Raw genomic sequence first — 25,826 nt, 5'->3', positions numbered from 1 at the left:
ACCAAAAAATACAAAATGGATTATCAGAGGCATTTAAAATTTGATAGTCCGAAATATGAATATATGCGTGCATCAAATGGCAATCTATCAGTTGTTGATATTGTAATGCCTGATGTTTTACATTTAATTGCGGATCATTGGTATCAATTTCCGCCAATGAATCCATTATGGCATGGTATATTAATGTTTGTAATGTGTATATTAGCAACAGTGTCAATAACAGGAAATTTCATTGTTATATATATATTTACATCAACGAAAGCATTAAGAACACCATCAAATTTATTTGTTATTAATTTAGCTATATCAGATTTTTGTATGATGTTTACAATGGCACCACCATTATTAGTTAATTGTTATAATGAAACATGGGTATTTGGGCCATTTATGTGTCAAATATATGGTATGTGTGGTTCATTATTTGGTTGTACATCAATATGGTCAATGGTATTAGTAGCCAATGATAGATATAATGTTATTGCAAAAGGAATGGCAGCAAAACCATTAACAATAACATTGGCTATAATTAAAATTTTAGCAATATGGTTATTTAATTTGGCATGGACAATTGCACCATTATTTGGTTGGAATCGTTATGTACCAGAGGGTAATATGTCAGCATGTGGTACAGATTATTTTACAAAAGATTGGACTAGCCGTTCTTATATTCTTGCTTATTCAGTGTTTGTCTATTTCTTACCACTACTATCAATTATCTATTCATATTACTTTATTATTAAGGTAAATATCATATTTCTTACACGTGCTTTTAAAAGATTTTATAAAGTAGCTTTTACTAGTTGTTATATGTATACTTTAAGTTAATAGCAAAATTTTTTGTTTTAAAATTTACTTTAGTTATTATTTTTGTAATTCTATATAATTACTATTAAAACAGCTAAGAATACTTTTAATTTTTTGATATATTTCAAAAATAGATCTTAACATATTGAAATATTCATTTTAATTTCTCATAACTGTACACTCTTACACAACCTATACATTATGAATTCACCTCATTTAAACATGGTGCTTAAGTATGACTCTAATGGTGAATAGAGTTACTTAAACTGTACGAGAAATTCTCAATTTTTAATTAGTTTTGTTTCAATAAATAAAATAAATTCACACACTTGTTATATTTTTTTTATATTATTTAAAAATATATTTTATACAAAATAAACATTCAAATAAAAGAAATAAAATTAAAATCCCGTAGGATTACAAATTTAATCAGATTAAAATTGAATTTATTTTTTAATTCTTTACTTATAAGTACAAAAGTACAAATAAATTTCCTTATATTTTCTTTTACATTTCTATTACATTTCTCTTACATTTTGCATTATAAATCTATTTATATAAATTTAAAATAAATTAATTTTAATAGCTATTATATTTGAGGTTTTATTTCTCTCTTTACTTCTTATGTTTTATGTCTAAGATTATTTAATATTCTGTAATTTTAATTTTAAACAACGGATGTGCGTTTCGAACACGAATCAATTAATACACTGAAAACTATAATGATTTTTTCAAAATTTCGTCTCATATAGGAGTACTAAATTTTATCCTTTTCCGTATTTTTATTCATTTTAACTCAAAAAAAAAAATCATATCAAAAAAATTATGAAACAAAATTTGTAAATTAAAACTTTTTGATTATATTGTTACTGACCCTTTAAGCATTTAGCGTTGTCATTTCCTTTTTCACTCCTTTGTCATGACTTTTAACACCATTTTTAATGAATCCATTATGTAAAATAAAATTCACAAAATATATGAGGTTCGAAAATATTGCATATATTTATGGGTACCCAAGAATGGTAATAGTGAAGTACTTTCACCCTTAGTACATTAACTTACGTTTACATATTATTCATTGTTTCCTTTTTTTTCGAAAATATAACACGATCAGTGAGTATGTACATATGTACATATGTGCATACAAACAAAATATATTCTGATTGTTTAAGTAGATTTCTGTAATTTACATAAATAGATTTCAATTCTTTGGATTCAGAAAATTTAAAATGGTATAAAAATTTTGGAAATAATTAATATGATTGTACAGAAACTTTTAAATTTTATTATTTATGGAGGCTCAACTTTTGCCTTTTGTAAATTTTAAAACTATTTATTTACTCTGAGTGGTGAAATTAAATTATAATTTTAAAATTGATTCAACCAGACCAGAAACAGAACAAATTGTAATTTTTCAAAAAAAAATGCAATTTTTGACAAGTAAATATTTTTTTACGATAACCGAAATCAGTCTGAATAGAAAATTTCAAGACTTTTGAAAATTCTATAAAATTTTCTTAAGAATTTCGTTTTTATACAATTCCATTCATCAATTTTTAATCATTACAATTCGCATGGCTTTATTATTTTTAGAAAAACAAATTATTTTAATTAGAAGAATTAATTTACTCTAGGGTAAACTTTTATTGAAATTTTGTATTCTAACATACCTTAATATTTTCAATTTAATATTTCTATTAAAAGGAAAAATTTATTACATATTTTGTATATTATTAGAGATTATTTTATTTCTGTTATATTATATTATAAAAAAAAAATTTCTTATTTACGCATAGGCAGTAGCAGAACATGAAAAAAATATGAGAGAACAAGCCAAAAAAATGAATGTCGCTTCTTTGAGATCTGGTGGTGGTGATGGTGATGGTAAAAATATGTCAGCTGAATATAAATTAGCGAAAGTAGGTTAGTAAAATTTATTCATTTTATATTATATGAAATTTAAATTTTATTTTAAATTTTGAAATTTTCTTATTCTTATAATAGCACTTATAACAATATCATTATGGTTTATGGCGTGGACACCATATTTAATTACTAATTGGATGGGAATTTTTGAAGTTGGAACTTTAACCCCATTAAATACAATTTGGTAATATAAACGAAATATATTTTTTTATTTTAAATTTATAATATGATTTTATTTTACGTATAGGGCTTCAATATTTGCTAAAGCAAGTTCAATCTATAATCCAATTGTATATGCAATCAGGTAAATTATATACATATATATATATATATATATATATATAACAGTATTATAATAGAAATAAAAATTTATAAAATAGTGTTGACATATTGTATAAATACTCGTATTTATATTCGTTATGAATTAAAGAAATGAAAACGATATAAGGTTATTTAGTTAAGAGAAGATTATTAAGATTTATTATATAAATACATACATATATTAATTTTCGAAATTTGTAGCTAGATACAATTAAATTGTTATACAAAAATTATATATGTATGTATGTACAGTGCAAATCACATATGGTTTATACTGTTTATTATAAGGGGGCCATACAACGTTCTAGTCACAAATTCTTACAAAATTTGTTGTGTAGCTATATAAGCCGCTTCCGAATATATATATATATATATATATATATATAAAATATTGGTAGAACTTTATGTAAATATTGGAATAAATCAAAATTTAATATTAGATCTAAATATATGGGAAGATGCATTTCATTAATAATAAAGCAATTTTTGAGAAAATTTAAAACAATTGAATTCAAACTTATGTACAGATTTTCTAATTTAAATAGTACTTACTCAAATAGTTATAAATTTTATGTCGAAAACACATTCAAATTCACAATTATTTTAAAATAATTATAAATTTAATAATTAAACATTTAATTATATTTTTGTGTATAGCCATCCTAAATTCCAATTGGCATTAAAAGAAAAAATGCCATGCTTATCATGTGGAGGTGAAGAAGAGAAAAAATCAGCATCAAATGATAATCAATCAGCGGTAACAGCTGATGAAACAGCGAAATAAATTAATTATATATAGATATAAGTTAAAAAGTGTTTACAAATAACAAGAACTGAAAAATTATATACAAAATACGACTACAGCAACAACAACAGTATATGAAAAAGAAAAAAAATATGTGTGTATCAATTTATGTTTGTAATCGAAAAAATTAGTATAACGCATATTATACAATCGAAATAATTGTTAATGAAAAAAAAAAAAAATGAAAACAAAACAGACAAAAAATCAAAATAACATCAAAGCACTATATATAAATATAACAAAATAAAACATCGCTATATAACATTAAAAGAACATAACGTTTTATAACATAATGAATGAATGATCGAACAATTATATACATACTTATATATTTTTAATAAAAATACAAAATAAATGCAGTTTTATTTCAATTACACCATTTTTTTTTTGTAAAATGCATTCAACACAATGCAAGTATAATTAATAATTGCATATAAACCATGTATCCATATCAAAAGAGTGGAGACTTCATAAACATATATTGCATATACCTACTTGTGTTAAAAGAAAATTCAAAATAATTCATAAGTACCTTACAATTTTTTTATTTTTTAATTTAATTTTTTGTTTTATGATTTCCTTATTTCTATACCAGTAACCTAAAATGAATTAATCAAAAACTCTAGCTATTACAATAATTATGTGTCTTATTAATATACAATATACATAGAAAAGATGACATAATAGCATACGCGTAGGCGCACATATAAATGAGTAAATTAAAAAAAATGCGTTCAAAAACGAATAATAATTCATATAAACGGAAATTGGGTTCGAATTAAAAAGGCATCGATGAATATTCTTGAATTTACCCGTTGACTTTTTACCACCCAATCAAAAATGAATATTAATACTGTCAATTTATTTTAATAATGAAATTTTAATTATAAAGCAAAATTATTGAGGTTAGTACGGAATTTATAGTTAAACGAAGTGTTTAACATTAAAATATTTGCACAAGTCTCTTTATATATAATAATTAATAAAATATTATTATGAAATAAATAAATAATAAAATAAAATAAATTTAAAATGTTTTTTCATTATAGTATATATATAAAATATTAATTATTAATATAAATATTTAAATTATATTTTGTATTAATAATTAAATTAAATAATATAAATGTTAATCCTCTTAAATTAAATTAAATAACATGAGTTTTAAAATTTTAATTATTATATGAACATTAATTGTACGAATTTTTAATAATTAATTAAATATATTAATTATTATATGAATTAATTATTTAATTTGCAATAAAATATATTGCACATATGTTTTTAGGGTTAATAAATTTTCAGAAACATTCAAATGAATTTTGATACATTTTTAGGTAATGCGATCTAAGATTCCGGAAGTCAAAATTAAAAATGATTTGGATAAATAAGGATAATAATCAGAATATAGTTTTTTATTAAATAATATACACATATATTATTTTATTATTTAAATAAAATATTATTAAATTTTATTTAAGTTCAAATATTAAATTGTCTTTATAACTATTTAACTATTGAATAATAACCATTATCGTAGTGCTATTAGTGACGTCGTTGATTTTAATTTTTCAAAAATCTGTTGCAACCTTATATTTATATATTTTGTTACCATGATAATGTATTTTTTACATTATCGTAACAATTTACATTTTTTATTTTTGATTTTCTTCTAATATTAATTTTTTTTTTTTTTAATTTTTGTATAAGGTTCCTCCCCGGTATATATCATTATATATTGAAAAAGGTTATACTTTTTTTTTTTTTCAATATTTGGTCATAAACTGAAACCATACAAAAATAAAATATTATTTTTTTATTTTTCCTCCACATTGTGAAGGTTAATACCAAATAGTATTTTTGTATGTACATCTGTATATGATGTGAATATTGTTTTTAGAATAAATAATGCAAAATATAATATTAAAATATATTAAAATTTTTATGTTTAACTCTTTTGTTTGTGAATTTTTTTTTTGTACTTTGAAAATTATTTAATATATATTATTTTTATTTTTTTTTTTTTTTGAAATCAATAAATATTATAATTTTAAGATTCTCTTTTCTTAATATATTATATTTATATTCATAATATTCATTTCATATTTAATTTAATTAAAAAACAAGAGTATAAAAGCAAGTCCAAACTTTGATACCTAACAATTCGTGCCTCAGGCAAAGGGAGGTCACGTAGATTCTAAAACTTATAAGTAAAAAAAAAAAAAAAAACAAAGCCAAAAAAAAAATTTAAATTTTAAAAAAATTTAAATTAAAAAGTGTGATATTATTAAAAACTTCTTTAATATACATATATATTTTGTGTGCAATATATAGGAAAATAATTATAATTATTTACTATGGAAAGGTAATATTAAAATTAAATAGTGCAATAGTATAGTGTTATAACAAAAGAATAAAAACAAAAAAAATGGATTAATAACACACAATTAAATTTTAAAATTATTTTTGTAAATAGTTTTGCGATGGAATCTATGTTAGGGCCCCAGTTTGCCGCACAAGTTGCCAACGGTACTGTTGTCGATAAAGTATGTTAATAAAATAATTAATATAACAATTACATATACATATATAATATAATAGTGGCAGTAGGGCTTATTAATCACATTTTTAATTGATATTAAAAATTTTTATATATAAAAATAAAATATTAAATATAATTTAATTTAAAATATATATTGTGACAAATTGCTTATTGATAATAAAATTATTAAATGTTACAATTCATGTTTTGGGATCTTAAAGATTATTGACGAATAATTAAAAAGTTTTGATTAATTAGAATAAGGATAAATAAATGAACGATTTAATAAATATATTTATCTATATACAAAATAATAATGTATTATGTATATACTTAAATAAGTACATATATATATCTACATGCAAAAATAAATACAGAATTGCTCTAATTGCCTTAATGCCACAATAACATTGCAGTATTTATAATATACAAATTCAATGTTTTAGCAGTAAATAGCTAATATTTTAATTTTTTTAAGTATTATAAAAAAATTTTTAATTAAAAATCAAAAAAATATTTAGTTAGTTGGAAATTATTTTCATTTGATAATTAATATTGAACTAATATACTTAGGTAACCCCTGATATGAAACATTTAGTACATCCTTATTGGAATCAATATCCACCAATGGATCCAATTTGGGCGAAACTTTTAGGTGCCTTTATAGCTTTTCTATGCATTTTATCATTTTGCGGTAATGGTGTCGTAGTTTATGTATTCTCCACAACCAAATCACTTAGGACCCCAGCAAATTTACTAATTTTGAATTTAGCATTTTCTGGTAAAATGAAAAAAATTAGCGATTAATTTCTTAATATGAAAATATTAATTATTTTAAGATTTCTGCATGATGCTTACGAATGGACCAATGATGGCTATAAATCTCTTTTTTGAGACTTGGGTACTTGGTCCACTAATGTGCGATATATATTCAGCTTGTGGTAGTTTATTTGGTTGTGGTTCTATTTGGTCAATGACAATGGTTGCATTTGATCGATATAATGTAATTGTGAAAGGTATTAATGGTACACCAATGACTATTAAAATGGCCGTAATTAAAATTCTTGGTATCTGGACAATTGGGGTATTTTGGACACTTGGACCGCTTCTTGGATGGAGCAGGTAAATTTAAGTTTTTGAAAAAAAATATGGGAAGAGTAAAAAAAAATATACTTACATTTTTTAAATATATAGAAATGTACCAGAAGGCAACATGACTTCATGCGGAATTGATTATTTATCAAGAGATTGGAATCCAAGATCATATTTGATTTTCTATGGCCTCTTCGCATACTATTTACCATTGTTCCTTATTTGCTACTCTTATTGGTTCATCATTGCGGTATAACCAGACGGAAAATTTCAAGGAAAATCTACTTAATAAATTTATTTTCTATACTTTATAGGCTGTAGCAGCTCACGAAAAAGCAATGCGGGAACAAGCCAAGAAAATGAATGTAAAATCTCTCCGATCATCAGATGATGCTGACAAATCTGCTGAGGGAAAATTAGCTAAAGTAGCATTAGTTACAATCAGCTTGTGGTTCATGGCGTGGACACCATACACAATCATCAATTATATGGGACTTTTCAAATACGAAGGTCTTACACCTCTTATTACAATTTGGGGAGCTGTTTTTGCTAAATCAAGCGCTATTTATAATCCCATTGTATACGGTATCAGGTAATTTTCAAAAAATATTTATGTATATTTTACTGCTGCATATTTATGTATACATATGTGTACAATTTATGTAAGATCAATTTTAAATAATACATTACATTTGTAGTCATCCTAAATATCGAATTGCTCTTAAAGAGAAATGTCCATGTTGTGTATTCGGAAAAGTTGAAGATGAAAAGACATCATCAGGCTCTGACGCTCAATCACAAGCGACAACAGAAGGAGGAGAAAGTAAGGCATAAGCTTAAAAATAAGACGAATTGGCTAGTTTTTCTATCTGGATCATGATGTTGGTTTGAAAATTGTTTTGGCCTAAACGTGGCTATGATCTTTACATTTTTTTATTTAAAAATTGAAAATAAGTGGAAAATACCTAAAGGATTAGCAAAAAAAAAAAAAACAAAAAAAAAATAAGACTATGCTTTCTCTTACCTTGAATGCAATAAAGGAAATTTAAAGATTTCATAAAAAAGCAAGAAAAATTTATTTTTACTTGTGATATTTGAATTTTTTATTTATTCCAAGAATCTTGTTCAATGTTAAGTACAACTATGCATGTTAAGTCTATGTGTTCTTTCTTATTTTTAACATAAGGTGTGTACGCTTACGTTTTTTAGCGAAAAGGTTTGGTATATTTTAAAGGTTATAAAAGATAACCTTTTCTTAAGAAAATTATTTTTAATTTAATTTACATTCATGTACATCTCTAGTAAAGGAATGTAGTTATAGGAACGCAAGTACGACGTAATTAAATAACGGATTCTTTAAATTTTCATCATCTTCATACTTCAACTCAATAACCTTATAAAGAATGAGCAATAATTTTTTTCGAATATAATGAAAAATTCTGGAAAAGGACTATTTAAGAGACTTTATCACAATTGAATATGTATAAATAGAAAATTTTTTAAGTCAAAAAAATGTAAGTCCTTACAGTTCTATATCTGCAATGTTTTAACTCGATATTTCTGACCATATCAAATATCTTTGTGGCAGCTTTAATTAGTTAAGAGAAATATCAAAATTAAATCAAAAATTACATTTTTATATTTTATATTAGCTGAACTTTGTCATTTAAAACTAGATCTGATATAAGTTGATAAGGTATAATATGCTGAGATCCCTCCGCTAAATCAACCTCCTCATCATCAGCACCAATTACAACACCCGATACTAAAAGTAAATAATTAAAAAAAATAATAATTTGAAATATGTGGAAAGACATAATAAATACCCGTTGTTTTAGCCTTAAGAAAAACGTGACTCATTAAATTAGGTCTAACAGTTTTATCACAATCCGCCGTTGATCTTTGCATATTTGGCATGTATTGCAAAGCTATTCTGTTAAAAAGATTTTGAGTGTTTTCAAATAGTTCTTGTGCAAAAGTTAATTCTCCCTGTGAAAGACGTTTGTTATCTTCAGAACTTTTCTCATCTTCTGATATTATGTAACTTGTATATTTTTCAATTTTCTTCAACCGGCAACGTAAGTATGATGTAATTAAATAACGGATTCTCTCAATTTCCATTCTATGAGCAATGTATCTAAGATCATTTTTATCTAGTTGGACCATATTTTCTTCCATGTGTGAGATTTGGCCCATCATAAGCTCTATTATTTCCTCCTGGATAGGTAAAATGTCAGGTGCAAATTTTTCGTTCAGCCAGGCACATTGTAACTTTTCTAATACCTTAATTTGTATAATTTGTTATTTACGTCTACTTTACTAAGTTTTTTGTTTACCTTTTGAGCAGTTATCAATTCTTCATCGCTTTCGAAGTCTATGATGTCTTCAGACATTTCATTTAATCTAATAAATTTTATTTTCAATCAATATTTACTGAAATAAAGGTGCTTTTTTAATTTTAAGTTTTGATAGTGAAGAAAGTACGTACAAATTTTTGTATGGACGGCTATTTTTATGGTTTTTTGTTATCGTTTGTAAACAATGATTTATGACGTTTGTCAAAGAAAGTCATTTTCCACTTTTGACAATTAAATAACAGCGCTAGCATCGCATTAAAAAAAAAACAACATAAAGTAGTAATGCGTGATTAAGTTAAAAAAATCGATATATATTCGATTAATAATCTGCAGAGTAGAAATATCAATTATCATGACACATAGTCACTGTTACCGCGTTAATATGCAGTTCGAGCGGATTTCGAGCTCATATAAGCTCAAGGTCAAGTGGATCCGATAAAATTATTAGCTTCATTTGAAAATCGAATGAATTTCAATTTATGCGGATTACAAGATTGAAATCGACAAATTAATGTTTAATGCTTGTCACCTAGTCACACTCAATTCGATTTCAAGTAATATTGCTTAAATCTGTACAGTTTATATGCAGATTGAAACTTCCAGTCAAGTACTCGACTAGCCATATAAACGAAGTATATGATGAATTTGCATATTCAAATAATGCTGAAATATGAATTCACAAGCTGAGCGGCTACCAAATTTTTTTCGAGAAGAAAGTCCTATTTCAGATTTAGAGAAGATGAATTGCATAGTTTCGAAGTTATTTAGCTATTATATTCGAAATGTTTTTGTTAAAAATTTTTATAAATATAAATTTAACATAAAACTAGTTATAATTTTGTGATAAATTCTAATTTTATTTATACATTTTTCAAAAACTAGAATTTAGTAGTTAATTATCATTTTCTTCAACGAAATAATGATGATCTAATTTATACGTTATTAAGCTCGAAAAGGTTAAACAACCTATTTGGAAAATACATACATATGTATGTTTATAACCTCATGAACCACTCGATCATGTAAATGGAACTTGTCTTATAAACACAAATTCAAACATAAATATTACACTATCCTGAAACACGTTTATCGATTTGTAGCTTGCGTTTTGTATACAACCAAACGTCATACTTTCGATCATGTGTTCATACAATATTAAAATTGTAACACTTTTTGTCAGAACGGAATATGTAAATAATTATGAATTAAAAACAAACTAAAAAACAGCCGTCATTGATGTACACATGACAACCTGTGTAATAAATTATTAAGTTCAAATATCTTGGAATATAAAAATCTAATCAAAAATATTTAAACTTTAAAAATTTTGGCTCTCACGTTGTGCAATGGCTGAAGAATTCGAGATGATAGTCAAAAGAGTTTTCAACAACTGGACAGGTCTTCGATTGGCTGTAGAAAATGGAATGGGGGGCCGAAATGGTCAAAAAGTAAGTTTGGGGTTATTAATTAGAAAGCAACATGTAAGAAATATTTTTTATAGACAGCAATAGAAATGATGGAATATGTGTATCAGTATTGCATGTTAAATCAAAATCTCGATCCGTATGAATTGGAAGGAATAATTGAAGAAATGCTAGATGAAGAATTTAATACAATTTGTGAAGATAATTCCGTAAAGGGTTGGTTTTGGTTATAAATAGGTTCTAATTGAAAAGTTTTAATTAAAATTTTAATTTTTAGAAATAGCATCAATTTTGTTTGAATGTTTAGGTTTTTACAAATCGCAAAATATTCAAGAATTAAAAAATTCCTTTTTGAAAATGCCATCGAAAGAACAATGGCTGATTCCAAACGCTTCTCTTAGAATTGATGTAACTGATAGTGACAGTGATACGGAATCTGAAATGGAAGTTGATGAGCCTTCACATAGAGAATCAAAAAAAGAAGATTCGTTTGTAGAGCCAGAGGAAGGTTGGACAACGGTCAGAAGGAAAAAGTGATTTCCCTTGCATATGTGATTAGGCATTAGTTTTAAGTTATTAATAATTTTTTTTTTCTGCAAAACTGATGTTTGAAAATAAAACAAAAACTTTCATAAAAATGTAATTTTGTTACCTTTTTTATTTTAATTAATTTTTAAAATTAAACTTCCATTTATGCTTTATTCATTAATAGCTATTCATGAATACAATAGTGTTTACATATTGAAATGCACATATTGAATATTGAATATAGACAAAATGTTGGAAATTTCCTAACATTCAATTTGTTCATAATAGTTTACTGGAAAAACCAAGCTTGCACTTTAAAAAAAAAATTGAAAAATTTATATAAAATATTTTTCAATAAAATAAAATAGTTATTTGTATATAGCGAATATCCAGTTCAATCATATTGAATATTTGTCTCCAAAAAAAAAAAATTTGTGTTTTTCTTATGTCAATTTGTAGATAATGTTGGTCTATTTTTTACTTAATGCTGACTTATTAATTCTTTCAATATATTTTGTTTTTGTTAATGCTGAAGATCCACCGGTAGGATCCATCATCCGATTCCAATCTGTATGACCAACAACAAAACCAATGGCTCTCATTTTGTCCTGAGCTCGCTTTTCTTCAATATCAGCCCACCTGACCTAAAATAATAACCGAAATAAATATGCATAAGTATAATAAAAAGTTTTAATTACAAACCCTTTTCTTATTTTGTGAATTTGAAATTGGAGGTTCCCAACCATCCATTTGAAGATAGTCTTCTAGTGTATCATGTTTGTTCAATTTCTTTTTTATTCCGTCAAGCCGAGCTAAAAAAGTTCATTAAAACTTATAAGATGTATTTTGTTGGTATTAAATTTTACAATTTACCAAGGCGATCTTCGGTTGTATCAGCATCCCATTTACTTTTCATGACATCCTGAAAAAGTGAACTTTTTAGTATAAAATTTTTTAGAAATATTTTAGTTCGATGGCAATTAATATTCTCTACATCTTGAAAATAACAAAAAAATTTTTAACTTAAGTCCAGTAACGAATATTCAAAATGGCGTTAGTAAAAAAGAAATCTTTTATGTTATCGAAACTAATGAATTTTTTATCAATTTTTTATTTGAGTTTTATTTATAAATATTACCTTAAAATTGTCTTCGTAACTTAATTCATCTTCATTTTCGTTGTCACTCTTATTGTTATTAATTGCTGATTGATGGGAATTTTCATCTGACTCCTAAAAATAAAATAAAAATTTTTTATATACTTTTGTCTAATTTTTTTTTTAATTTCTAATTGATAATTAAAAAACAATAATTATATTCATTTAAAATTTAAAAAAGATTTGATAAACATTGAGTAATAATTAAATGTTATTCGTCAGATAACTAATTGAAATTTTATAAGTTTATAAGTACAGAGAAATTTTTAATTGGGTTTCCATAGTAGAAAAAGTTGAAATTAAATAATAAAACACTAAAATTATAATAATATTATGTATTTTAGTGCATCCAAAATGAGTTTCAGAAATTTTTCAAATATATTGTCCAAAATAAAATCCAAAAATGAATCTTTATATACTTTGATTAACCACACACCAGATAATTTAGAATTCACCTTTAATAGAATTATAATCTTTTCTTTTACATGATTTGGCTAATATCGCTTGTCATTAAAATTTATGTAGATTTCAGAAAGTTTGTCGAAATCTCGGCATATAAACAGGGGGAAAAAGGTATATAAAAGTTTTCATTTACATAGTCAGTAAATTTTTTTTTTTCCTTTCACAGAAAAATTTATGTTGAAAACAATAATTGAGACCAAAAATTTGATTAGAAAAACCAGATCAATATTTCAATTAGAAAAACTTAAAGCATATTTTATTTCTTAATATAAGAGTATAATAATATTAAGAAATTTAAATATGCAATTTATGTATACTATATGGTACTCCTAAATCAAAAATCTTTTATCAAGTAAAATTTGAAACAATAAAGTTGGTTGAACAAATTTTCGAAATGCAGAAAGATCAGAAAAAATTATAATATCTGATACTTAATTTCCTGAAATTTAAATTATCCTATAGAAATATTTGCATTAAAGTATAATATAAAAATATATGAATATATATTATGTATGTCAGTTTAAATTTTAAATTTCAAATATAATTATGTATTTGTCTCCATAAAAAATTTAAATAATAAGTTCAAAAAATAAGGGACTAATAATATAGTTAATAAGTTTTATATAGTTATTAATTTTTAATCCTCTACTTTTTAAAGCGGATATCTATAAAAAAAAAAAAAGAAAAATAAGTTATGGAAAATTTAAAGCTGCAAACTGATTTTTTGAATTTAAAACCTGTAAATTTACAACCTATAAAATTAAATAATAAATATAAAAATATTAAAAAATTTATTAATGCTAGAAAAACAAAAAAAAAAAAAAAACAGGAAATAAAAATTATTTAATAATGATTGCTTACGGGCTCAGTTATATTATCAAAAGCATCTTCCATTTCTACTTCCTGTATATCAACAACTTCTTCAATTAAACTCTTAACATCGAGTTTAATATAATGTTCAGGAGTTTCTTTCCATGTATCAATCATATCTTTAATTTCATCACGATCTCTATCATGTATGTTATTTTTTAAACATTTTTCGATGTCACATATCAAATCGATGGTATATGGCTAAAATATTAAAATATAGTATTAGTTTTTTTCTTTAATGTAATTTAAGAAAATCAATTTTGTTTTTTTGAATAATTATGTTGCATATCGCTCTTACTTATAATTTATAGAAATATCTTATAAACAATGTTTTAATATTTACACATATTTGAAATATAATTTGTACAGACAAATAATAAAAAAGTTATTCATTTAATTTATTAAGTTTTCATTTTACTCAAAATTTATATTTATAAAATTATACTCGATTTTTACAAAATTATTGAATTTTATTTTGTTAATTAAATGTTAAATTAAAAAAAATTTTTTTTTTTAAAATTAAAAACTTTTTCAAAGTTCTTAAAAATAAACTACAAATTACTTTTTTAACTTTAGTCTAGATGCGCAAAACAAAACAACAAAAAATTTAATATTCTTAGTATTCTCTTAATAGTCTAGTTAACCAAAAATAATATAAATAAAATTACCAATTACGAAATAAATGTTGTATATAAAATAAATACAACTTTAATTAATAAAATTATAAAAAAAAAAATCTTACCGTAAATCCTTCAGCTTTTGCTATATTATAAAATTCAGTGAATGTTCTTAAGGAATGGTTATGACAGTCAACAATTACAAAATTAAACAAACCTTCAGAAAGAGTTTTTTTGTAAGATTTTAATAAAAATTCAATATATTTAGCTTCCATTTCTTTATCAAATTCATATACTAATTCTTGTTTAATTATCTGAAAAACAGAAAATAAAAATTAGTATATTTATTTAGCATATAATTAAAAAAAAATTTTATAAATTATTGTATTTACCTTTCTTTTTGTTTTTGGACAACGTTCTTCCTTGTCAACTTCATTCATAAAATAATCATCAATACTTAATATTCTAGGTTGTGAACCTTTCATTTCAATTTCTTTTTCTTTTATTAATTTAGCTAAATATGATTTACCACTACCCGGTGGTCCCCGTAGAATTATAACAATTTTTTTTGGACGAGAATCTCGACTTGGTTTTAAAAGAATCTCATCAATAGTAATTGTATTATGATTTTCCATTGATGGAAATATTAACTGTTTCACATTATTATTATTATTAATATTTTGATTATTTTCTGATGTAGATATTGACGATGATAAAGTTGGACAAGATATATTTGAATAAGAATTTATTAAATTTTGAAAACTGTCATTTTTAATATTATGATTATAAGAATATACTGGTTTATTCACTGAAGGAGAAAATATTTCCAATACATTTGTTGATATTAATGGTGGAGGAGGAGGAGGTATCATATTTAATATGTTATTCTCATTATTGCTTTTATTAGATTCCTTTAATGTTGTTATGGTATCAAGATATGTGGAAAAGGAAGTGGTATTTTTTATATTATTTAATTCTTTAATACCAACATTATTAGTACCGGTAGCAACATTTTTTGATTCATTAGAATAGTTTCTATATATGAATAATATAATATAATAATATAATAAAAGAAAAACTGTTATATTAGATAGAATTTTGTTTTAAAGATACATATATACATATATATATATATATATATATATATAAATTTAATAGCATTTAAATGATTTATCTTCTATATGAATTTGGTTTCTTTTGAAAATTCCATTTAGCTCTTACATTCTTAGATGTAATAAAAAAAATTTTAATTTTTTTTCAAATCTTAATTAGTTCATTTTTTTTTAGTTATAATATATTACAATTTTTTTTTTCTTGTAGAATATTTTAACGTAACATAAAATAGAAATCTTATACTTAAGTTTTAAAAATAAACAATAATGGTCAATATAACTTTTTGGTTAGCATTAATAAATATACACATCGTTGCTAAGCTATACATATATACATATTATGTATTTATTTACATATTTTCAAAACGTGATTACAATGTATGGGGCTGAAATTTCTGAAATAGTAATTTCTATGTTTAGGCAAAAACAACTCTTGTGTACGCCTACATATAATGTATTCCCGAATGTAGTTTAGATTATTAAATCAAACTACCACAAACTATGTGTTTTATTTTATGTACGTCACTTCAAATAAAAATTTTTATTTTGAATAATTTACGAGTATCTATGGCATTAAACACGTCCACAATATAGAATGAATGAATATTGTATAACTTACACAATTTAACAAAAAAAAAATAAATATGATTACAGAAATAATCAAATTACATTTTTTTTTCTGTATATTTTAATTTGTATATAGTAATTTTACCAACATATTTGAATATAATTATGTATTTGGACAAATCAAAATATTTAATTAAAAACTTATTAAGTGTCTTCAAATTTTAACTTCATAAGAATAAAGCAAATTTTAAATACACACAAAATGCTTATGATATAACATGAAAATTAAATAAATTGCGGGTTGTAAATGTTGAAATTTAAGGTTATTTGATGAAATAACCATATTATTGAATAATATCCCTTAAATTATTTTTTTAACTCCATTAGATTATTAGTATAACCCTCATAATTTTATTTTCCAAGACAATTCAAAATTTATATAGAACAAAAATAATTTTGCTTTTAATATTTATGTACATGGAGAGTCATCACTAAGTTTAGTAAACTTGATAGAATTTATTTTTTAAATAAGAAGGATTGAAGATATAAAATAAAATAACCAAATAATTGTATATCTTATCGATTGCTTTTTCAGGGCGAGTTGTCCCTTGCCGTTAATACGAACACACGAATTTGTCATCTAATTGTGTTAAGTACTTATATCAGTTTGTTTTTGATTGTTGTATAACATAATATAATACATGACATTCTCATATATCTTTTCGATTTCTAACAAAGATATGTTAGGTTACATACGGACTTGCAACGTGGCATGGCAAACATTCGATTTTGAGAGTTATCCGATAATTAATGTCCTCAATATTTTACTTTTACAATAATCAAAACACATTTACAGATTTAAATATTGTTAACTTTAAGAATGCTTTAGAACTTTAAGCATAGTTGCAATTTTCAAATGTGCTATTGTTATTACAAAGACGTATCGAATATTAGTCACTGCATTGTGGTTTATCGAGTGTGCTTTAAGATGTAAGTTAAGAATTGATTTATCGAAAGGTTTTTCTCAAGTTTACAAAATTATGCAGCATAAGTTACAAATTTAGAAACTTACGAAGCATAAATTCACTACAATATTAAAATGAAAGGTTAATTTTGGTTTTTGGGAAAAAATTTGGCCGCAGTAGTGCATACGGTTAATGCATATCGATTTTAAGTGAATAATCAGAATCAGACGATGTAAGGCTTTCATTGTTTTTAATCAAACTATAAAGTCTAGTCAAACATTCAAATAATTAGATTAAAATAAGAATTGATATTTTGGAACAGGTATAAATTTATTGCATTTTTTTACATTGTGATTTATAATAATCGCATATTAACTGCTTCAAATATGACTATTAAAAAATAAAGTATTATTAGTAACTTTAAATAAATTTTGTACGAAAATAAAAGAATAAATTTGAAAAAAAAAAATTTTTTTTATTCAAATTTTCAGTTGAAGTTTTTTCTTGTGGCATTTTTGAATTAGTTTCCTAAAATAAAACAAGAATTTTAAATATGAAATAATAATAAAAAAGAAAAACAAGGCAATTCATTTTAGTTACATATTTATTTTTCATTTTCAAAACGATTTTTAAATATTGCAACTTCTAATAGCTTTTAATTTTTTTTTCAAATCTTGCAATTGAATAAAATTTCGTGTAAATACTATGTAAAACGCAAAAGTTTGCTTTTAATAATAAACAAAAAACACTTTTTAATAAGTAATATTCAAAATTTACGGATCTTTGTTCTTAGTTTTTTTACGTGTTTTCATTATTTATTTTATTAGATTAATTAATACAAGTTTTCTTTCAAGTTTAATTTTATTAATATTATATTTTTCCTTTCAGCTAAATATTTTCCATAAAACAACAGTAATTATAAGAATTATTATTTTTAATTAATTAATAATTGAACTAAGAATTCAAAATTCAAAATAATTAATATTTTGAATAATTTTAAAGGATTAGATTTTCCCTAAATTTTGCACACGTGAAAATATTATTTGATACTATTTTGTGGTTTAATAACATCCTTATATATCTATAAATTTTTTATATATTTTTAAACATAATAAAATTTTTAAATCCAAGAACAATTAAGAAAAATCATTTACGCGGTCAGCTGCATATTTGAACGTAAGAAGAGGTTTAAGATTTTAGTGAATTGCGAATTAAGTTATTTGAAAAAAATGTATTATAAAATAAATTTAATTATATGATATTACAAAAAGAGATCAGGAATTCTTTTTCTGGGAACGATGTATGTAACAAATTTCAACGAACGAATTAACTAAATTTTGTGATGTCTAACACGAGTAGCAGATATTTAAAAGTAAAAGTAAAATAAAATATCTAGTCTAATTCAAATATACAGCAGGAAGGAATAAAAAAAATTAAAATAACTAGATTATCAATATTTCGATTCATTAAATTAAGGAATAAAAATATGTACTAAGTGGTTGTGTAGATTTCTTTTTCTTTTTTTTCTTAAATCACTTACTTTAATAAAAAATTTTTAATGCAAGAGCAATGGAATTTTCTAGTTTTTAAACATTTAAATATACACATGTGTTTGTATATTTGCATAGGTTTCAAGAAGTTTAAAAAATATGTTTTTTTGTTCCTTTGCATAGTATTAATTTAAAATACATATATTGAAACAAATAATAATTAATAATGCAAATTTAAAAAATTCTCATTTTTAAATATAGATTTTATGTTTTCTTATATAAAATCATTACAATAATAATTGTATTTTCAACTACAATTTGATTATAAAAAAAAAATAATAAATTCAAAAAATTTTTTAAAGAAAAAAGTAGAACTTACTCGTCGTCATCATCAGATGAAATTTCGTCAACATCAATATTTGAATTTTTATCAATTAGTTTATTATTATTATTAAAATTATTAAATTTATTTTTAAAATCAGTATTTTTGAATTGATACTGAGCATTGTTATCGTCTAAATTTTTTTTATTTGTTAAGGTTCTTTGACAAAAATTCAAATTAATATTTCCCTGGCTGTTTGTGGACAGTATATGACCAAACATTTGTGATGATTCAGGTTTGTTCAAATTAAAGCCTGAATCCTTATTTACTGGAGGTTTATAATCTTCAACCTTAAAATTAAATTTATTTACTTATTTTTTTTAACTTTTTTTTTTCTTTTTTGTTTTAATTAAAAAAAGAAGTTTTTTTTTTTCATTAATTACAAGTATTTAAATATCAAACTTAAATTATAGTTAAATTAAATTTTATATGATTCATTTAGTATTTGAAATGAGAAAAAAATAGTTTTTTTTTTAGTTTACTTTTTTTTCTTTTCCGATACCCGCTGCACCACCCATCGTTTTACTTGCAAGAAAATCTCCGAATCCCCCACCAAATGAAGGTGCAGCTGGCTTCTCTATTTTCTCTGGCTTTTTCTCTTCTGGTTGGCTATCTCCTTTAAACATTGTTGACGCATGACCATAATCAATTGTTTTCATTGGGAAATAGTCTTCATTTGGCTTAGAGGTTTCCTTTTGATTATTGCCAGTCTTTTTATGACCATAATCTACTACTTTTGCAAGTGGAAATATATCTTCAGGTTTATCGTTAGATTTTAATGATTTATTTTGATAATCAATAACTTGAGTAGGTTTAAAATAATCATCAGGTTCTGATTGATTTTTATTACTTCCAAATATGCTATTATTGTTAGCGTTTTCACCTCTCCTAAATGGATTGAAAGCCGGGGTAGACGTTCTATCATTTGTGTCAAATGGATTTTCACCTTTTTTATCATCGAAACGGTTATTTCGGTTATTTGATCTTGATCTATTACTTCGGTTACGGTTATTTCGTTTATTACTGTTGCTTCTATCGTTTCGATTATCTCTACCTCTGTTCCTATCTCCTCTACCTCTATCTCTATCCCTTTCTCTTCCTCTATTATTTTGACCTTGACTACGGTCCATATCATCATTTGAGTCTTGCATATTATCTTTGCTTTGATCACGATTTTGGTTTTGATCATTATCGCGCTTAAAGGGATTGAAACCACGATTATTTTCATTATCTCTTCTAAAATTGTCATTGTTTTCATTATCGTCGTATCTTTGACCACCAAAGCCGCCACCACGATTTCTTTCATTAAAATTGGAAAAATTGGAGCCTCGGTTATCATTTCTGTTGATAATCAATGGAACAAATAAAATTTAAAGGATAAAATTAGACGCGTAATTTTCAACCTGGGGTTGTTGTTTTGGATTTATTTTCTTGTCAGCGTTATGTAGCAATAATTTTAATGCCAACTTTGTTTATTACGACATTATATAGAAATGGGTCAAGTTAGTTATTGAGAAAAATAAATTATTCAAGCTATTTCAATTTTATACTTTTAAACTAAATTTCGGGATTTTTAATTCCACATAGCAAAATTTATTTTTCCTAATATTTTTTCATTACACTTCGTTAAACTGCTAAACATTAATCGTAATTTTTCAGATTTTGTATTTTCAAACTACATACTTCTTTGGTTAAAAACCTAATCTTATGAAGGTACGCAGAAATCCCAAAATTTAATTATCAATCTCATCATAATTAATGATTGTAGAGCCGTTATAATGATGAAAATGAATCCAATTGGTGTTTTGATGTTTAATTTAGGATAGAAAGTAAAAAATTAATTATGTGTGGTTTAAAGAAATATTCCAAAAAATATAAGATATTGCATAAAGTGAAGACGAAGTTTCTGTTCTGCTTTTTGTAAAAAGTTACGTTATAAAAATAATAAAACATATAACTTTTTTTGGGCGGGAATTGATCAGAGATTGCAAGTAATTGCAAATCTTGCTAGTATTTTATTTCTTAGTTATTGTTTGCCGGGCAGTTTTTAAACAAAAAAAAATTTTTTTGAAGAAAAATTATCTTATGGAAAATAAGTTTGTAGCGCTACTACCAATCATTTATTTACTGTATATGTTATACTAGTGTAAATAATTTAAATAACCAAGAGTTAAATTAACTTTTTCTTTAGTAAATAAAATTTAGTAAAATTTTATTCATTCTTTTATTGTCATTCGCCTGTATTTTTAATTTTAGGATTTTTTATTATAGATATTGCAGACATATGGTATATGTTTTGCTTTGTAGCCTTCTTTTACTCAAAATTAAAATTAAATATAAACTTTGTTATTTAATATTTTATGTAAAAATGAGAAATCTCTATCTGTTCTATCGAGCTATTGATCGAAATGTGGTAAGACTCCACAGTTTTAAGGATATTGTTGGTTCTCTTTTATTTTAATGTTTACAAGCGGGAATGGTAACACATTGCGAGTAAGCAAATTTGTTTTTTTTATCTTACAATTGCAACATGTAAATATTTTGAGACAAATTTTGTTGGTAACAATGATAGGTAAATTTGAATTTAATTTTATAAAATAAAAAGAAGAGGGTAGTCCATTGGAGATTGCATTTAGGAACAAAAAATTTCCGATCACATATTTTGGAATTCATAATTTATTTAGTTTATTTCCAAAATAAATTTGCAAACAATTATATCTTAAAATCTGGAGATAGCACAATCAGACTAAAGGCCATTTCTCTCAGTTTCCATGTTTTATATTGGGTTCATAACATACGTTCATATGTGAATAAATCCGACAAGTTTGTTTCTGCAAAGTTAATATGTAAGTTAAGGAATTTTTTCGGTTTATATTTCAAAATCTTTATTTTCAATTTTTTTTTCCTGGTTGGGTAATTACTTTTTCTTCTATTCTCTTTATTTGGGAAAGCTTTTTAAGACAGGGTATATAATATATATGATTATATAATCTTCAGCCTATTAAATGAATTTGATATAGTTAAAAATGCTACAATTTCCCCATTTCTATAAAATTTTTCAGTAAAATTTTGCTGTTAAATTGTTAAAATAAAACATTATAATTAGAAATATTGTAAAATTAATCCTACCTTTCATAATTTTTCCAAGACATAGGACCGTCATTAAATCTATCATCATATCTGTCATCAAATCTATCATCGAATCTGTTACGTTGATTCATATTATTCGCATATTCGTTTCCAAATCTTGGGTAGTTTGAGTCCGATCTATTCATCCAATCTGTTCTCCTATCTTGATCGTCCCAAATATTCGGTTGAAAGTTTCGTTCATTATCAAACTTTCTTAAAGGACTATTAAAATCGCTATTACATGTATTACCACGATCATTATTGAAAGCATTGTTTGTTGATTTGGCATCATTACTATCAAATTGGTTGCCTTTTAATGCGGAACTTAAAATAGCTAAAACTCCTGGATCTTGTAGAGCTTTTGTTATATTTTCTGGAAGAGGACAACTAGAGAGATCTAAAGTCTTCTGGCCAGTGTTTTCTGCTGTTTTATTAACAGTGTTTTCAATACCACCCAAACCACTTTGATTCGAGACATCATCTTCAAAAGTTTTTCTAGGGGGAGAGAATTCTGGTTTTTCAATTTTTGTGTCAAAAAGAGATGGAATTTTTTTAGGTTGAGATGTATTTAGAATGGTTTGTTTGCTTTGTTGCATCCATATATTATCATTTTTTGAACTATTAATGATTGTGTCATTGCTTTCTCGATTCTGTTTTTTAACTGGAGATCCTTCACCGACCTGTTTATCAAGATCGATAACTTCCGCTACTTCTTCCCCATCATTTTTCTTAACATCTTCGTGAACCAAATCTAAACCGGGTATACCTTCAGCTGAATTGGTCGAAGTTAAAAAGTGTTGTGAATCAGATTTTTCTTCAGATTCATCATTTTTTTCAAAACTTCCTCCTCTTTCATCTTGATCGCAAACCTTTTCACTTAAATCCTCCTTCTTTTCTTCTTCTAATTTAGGCTCATTAAGGGGAATAGTTGCTTTTTGTGGAATTGACGTCTCAGTTTCATTTTGATGTTTTGTTAAATTTTCATCTTGTTGGTTAGGTATACTCTGAGTCTGTGGCATATTTCTCTGCATTTGCTCTAATTTTCTTTTTCGCATTTGCTCTCTTCTTTCAATCAATTTTCTTCTACAATCTTCGAACTTCATTTCATATTCCCTGTAAGCTTTTCTGTCAGGGTGATTGACATTTGCTCTTTTCCAATTTTCAAACTCTTCTTCCCACTTCTTAAATTGTTCATCAAACAATATTTCTTCTCTTGATTTTTCATTATTATTGGTGTTATCTGTTTGGATGCGTTCATCTGAATACTTGTTATCAAACATTCTATTTGAATTTTTATTTTCGTAATTTCTACCGTAAGACATCTGGCTCGAAACATTAAAGTTATCATGCGCTTCTTTTTGTGAGATTTTTTCATTTCTTCTATCATAAGATTGATTACTTTTGTTAGATTGGTTATTATTACCATAATTATTTATATTTGCGCTGCTCTTATTGAAATTATCTTTTTCAAAATATTGATTTACTTTGTTATTATTTTGATTTCCGTGCAAGTTTCCAGATTCATTCAATTTTGGCTGAATAGATTGCAATGATTGTGTAGCAATTGCATTATCCTGAGGGGGTGGTGGAGGTCTGCTAATGTTTTGAACAAATTTTTGTGAATCTTGATCCGGCGGAGGAGGTGGCACACTTAAAAACGATGCAGTTGAATTTTGTGGTGGTGGATAGTTTTGACTAAATCCAGCAATAGCAGATGGTAAGGGTTGCGGCGGAGCAGCAGGAGGTGGAGCTTGAGTCTGTGAAACTCCACCAGAATAAGGAAGTTGAGGAGCTGTTGAACCTAGCTTGGCTTGCATCTCTCGTTGATACTGCAATCAGGAGCTTCTTCAGCAAAGAAAACAGACAAAAAAAGTAAAATTATTACCTGTTCACCATACTGGGCATGCCATTGAGCATATTGCTGTTGATAAGCTTGCCATTGTTGCCAATTTTGCTGAATGGCATATTGCTGTTCCGGGGTCATAGCAGCATAATTAAATGACGGATTTGCAGGAGGAACTGCAGGAATAGTCGGGGGAGCTGCAGTAGCACTATATGTAGGTACTGGTCCAAGAGGATTAGGAGGCTGCATTGCAGTTGAATGGCCAGTAGCACTCACTGTTGGCATAGACGAAGTTGTAGCCCACTGATTCCATGACATTTTTACTAATTATTTAATTTTCAATAGTAACAATCAATAAAGTATAATGGCTGCCGCCATTAATTTTATAGAAAATCTTAATTAATAATATTTCGTTAATGCTACCAAAATTTAAAATTATATTTTAACTTTTCGGTTTAAATAACGCGAAGAAGTTTAACAGAATTAAATTTAAATGTGAATAATTTGTTAAACTTTCTTTGAAAATTTTTTTCTTAATTTACCTAACGCCGATAAAATTACTTTTAGCAAGAAAACTGAAAAGTACTCATAAATGTTGCCAGATTAAGTAAAATGTCAACTATATATTAATGGCTGTGGTTGTCAAAAAATTTATTTGGGAATGTCGTTACACGGGTCCATAATGTGGAACGAAATTTTAATTGCTTGAAAAAGTTGTTTTGGAATTGACTATTGCAAAAATATCCACTTAATGCTTTTAATATGTATGTGTACAAATTAAAGTATATAAGTACAGTGATTTCACGTATTTTACAGATACAAAAAAAAACGTCTACACCTAAACTAAAATAGTTTCTAAAAAAGTATGGTAAATGCACTTTATGGTTTATGATAGTTTGTTTTTCGAAACGGTTGTTTTATGACTTTAATTTATCTACGCATATATAATAAAAATAAATTAATATTAAATCTAATGGTTTTTTGATCAAGATAAAATTCGTGATCAATTCTTGATCAATTGACAAAAGTTTTTGGAAAAGTGTTTAAAATTTCATAATTCAATGTTTTGAAGGACTTTTTTAAATTTTATTTTGGCGTCTATTTCTTCAAGTTTTTACAATATTATTTTAAATGGATATATTTAATATTTATTGTATAATAATTTATAGAGTGTATAAAAATATGATATTGTGTATAAGGAAATTACATATCTAGAAAATAACTCAAAATATTATGTTTGAATGCACAAATTAATGTTTTTTTTTCAACTATTGAAATAAAATTTATTACAGCATCTTTTCAAAATTCCTTTACAAAATTATTCAAAATTTAAATACTCGTCGTCAGTAGTTAACTACATCACAAAGAAATTTGACGTGTCAACTGGTTTTAATTTGAAAATTTTTTTGGATTGTCAGTCTAGGTTCATGCATC

The 25,826-nt window shown here is 24.8% G+C and overlaps 4 protein-coding genes across 5 annotated transcripts; 2 read left to right on the top strand and 2 right to left on the bottom strand.

Moving 5' to 3' along the window:
• Window positions 1-8,583, top strand: LOC129608133 (uncharacterized). Its single transcript, XM_055519460.1, has 12 exons — window positions 1-741; window positions 2,601-2,727; window positions 2,809-2,914; window positions 2,978-3,034; window positions 3,709-3,826; window positions 5,567-5,577; window positions 6,333-6,402; window positions 6,972-7,179; window positions 7,238-7,520; window positions 7,593-7,740; window positions 7,805-8,082; window positions 8,189-8,583. The coding sequence occupies exons 1-12, from the start codon at window positions 16-18 to the stop codon at window positions 8,322-8,324; spliced, it is 2,268 nt and encodes a 755-aa protein (XP_055375435.1). The 5' UTR covers window positions 1-15; the 3' UTR covers window positions 8,325-8,583.
• LOC129608022 (DNA replication complex GINS protein SLD5) lies at window positions 8,411-10,068 on the bottom strand. 2 transcript variants are annotated; one of them, XM_055519322.1, is made up of 4 exons: window positions 9,979-10,068; window positions 9,827-9,923; window positions 9,317-9,773; window positions 8,411-9,255 (listed from the first exon to the last, which is right to left on the bottom strand). In XM_055519322.1, the coding sequence occupies exons 2-4, from the start codon at window positions 9,881-9,883 to the stop codon at window positions 9,134-9,136; spliced, it is 636 nt and encodes a 211-aa protein (XP_055375297.1). In that variant the 5' UTR covers window positions 9,884-9,923; window positions 9,979-10,068; the 3' UTR covers window positions 8,411-9,133. The 2 variants fall into 2 exon arrangements, with proteins under 2 accessions (XP_055375297.1, XP_055375298.1); XM_055519323.1 differs by having other exon boundaries at window positions 9,827-9,893; window positions 9,979-10,042.
• Window positions 10,069-11,029: 961 nt separating this feature from the next.
• On the top strand, window positions 11,030-11,914 carry LOC129608023 (uncharacterized). The gene is made up of 3 exons (XM_055519324.1): window positions 11,030-11,295; window positions 11,349-11,487; window positions 11,549-11,914. The coding sequence occupies exons 1-3, from the start codon at window positions 11,194-11,196 to the stop codon at window positions 11,806-11,808; spliced, it is 501 nt and encodes a 166-aa protein (XP_055375299.1). The 5' UTR covers window positions 11,030-11,193; the 3' UTR covers window positions 11,809-11,914.
• Window positions 11,911-24,943, bottom strand: LOC129608021 (homeobox protein 2-like). Its single transcript, XM_055519320.1, has 11 exons — window positions 24,435-24,943; window positions 22,550-24,378; window positions 19,903-20,761; window positions 19,418-19,710; window positions 15,297-15,939; window positions 15,030-15,218; window positions 14,279-14,488; window positions 12,938-13,030; window positions 12,673-12,721; window positions 12,502-12,611; window positions 11,911-12,443 (listed from the first exon to the last, which is right to left on the bottom strand). The coding sequence occupies exons 1-11, from the start codon at window positions 24,708-24,710 to the stop codon at window positions 12,270-12,272; spliced, it is 4,725 nt and encodes a 1,574-aa protein (XP_055375295.1). The 5' UTR covers window positions 24,711-24,943; the 3' UTR covers window positions 11,911-12,269.
• Between the last annotated feature and the right edge of the window lie 883 nt (window positions 24,944-25,826).

The sequence above is a fragment of the Condylostylus longicornis genome, unplaced genomic scaffold (assembly GCF_029603195.1).
Source record: "Condylostylus longicornis isolate FDR11 unplaced genomic scaffold, ASM2960319v2 ptg000030l, whole genome shotgun sequence".
NCBI classification, from domain to species: Eukaryota; Metazoa; Arthropoda; class Insecta; order Diptera; family Dolichopodidae; genus Condylostylus; species Condylostylus longicornis.
The sequence above is the reverse complement of the archived record's forward strand: the minus strand, read 5'-3'. Positions and strand labels throughout refer to the sequence as shown.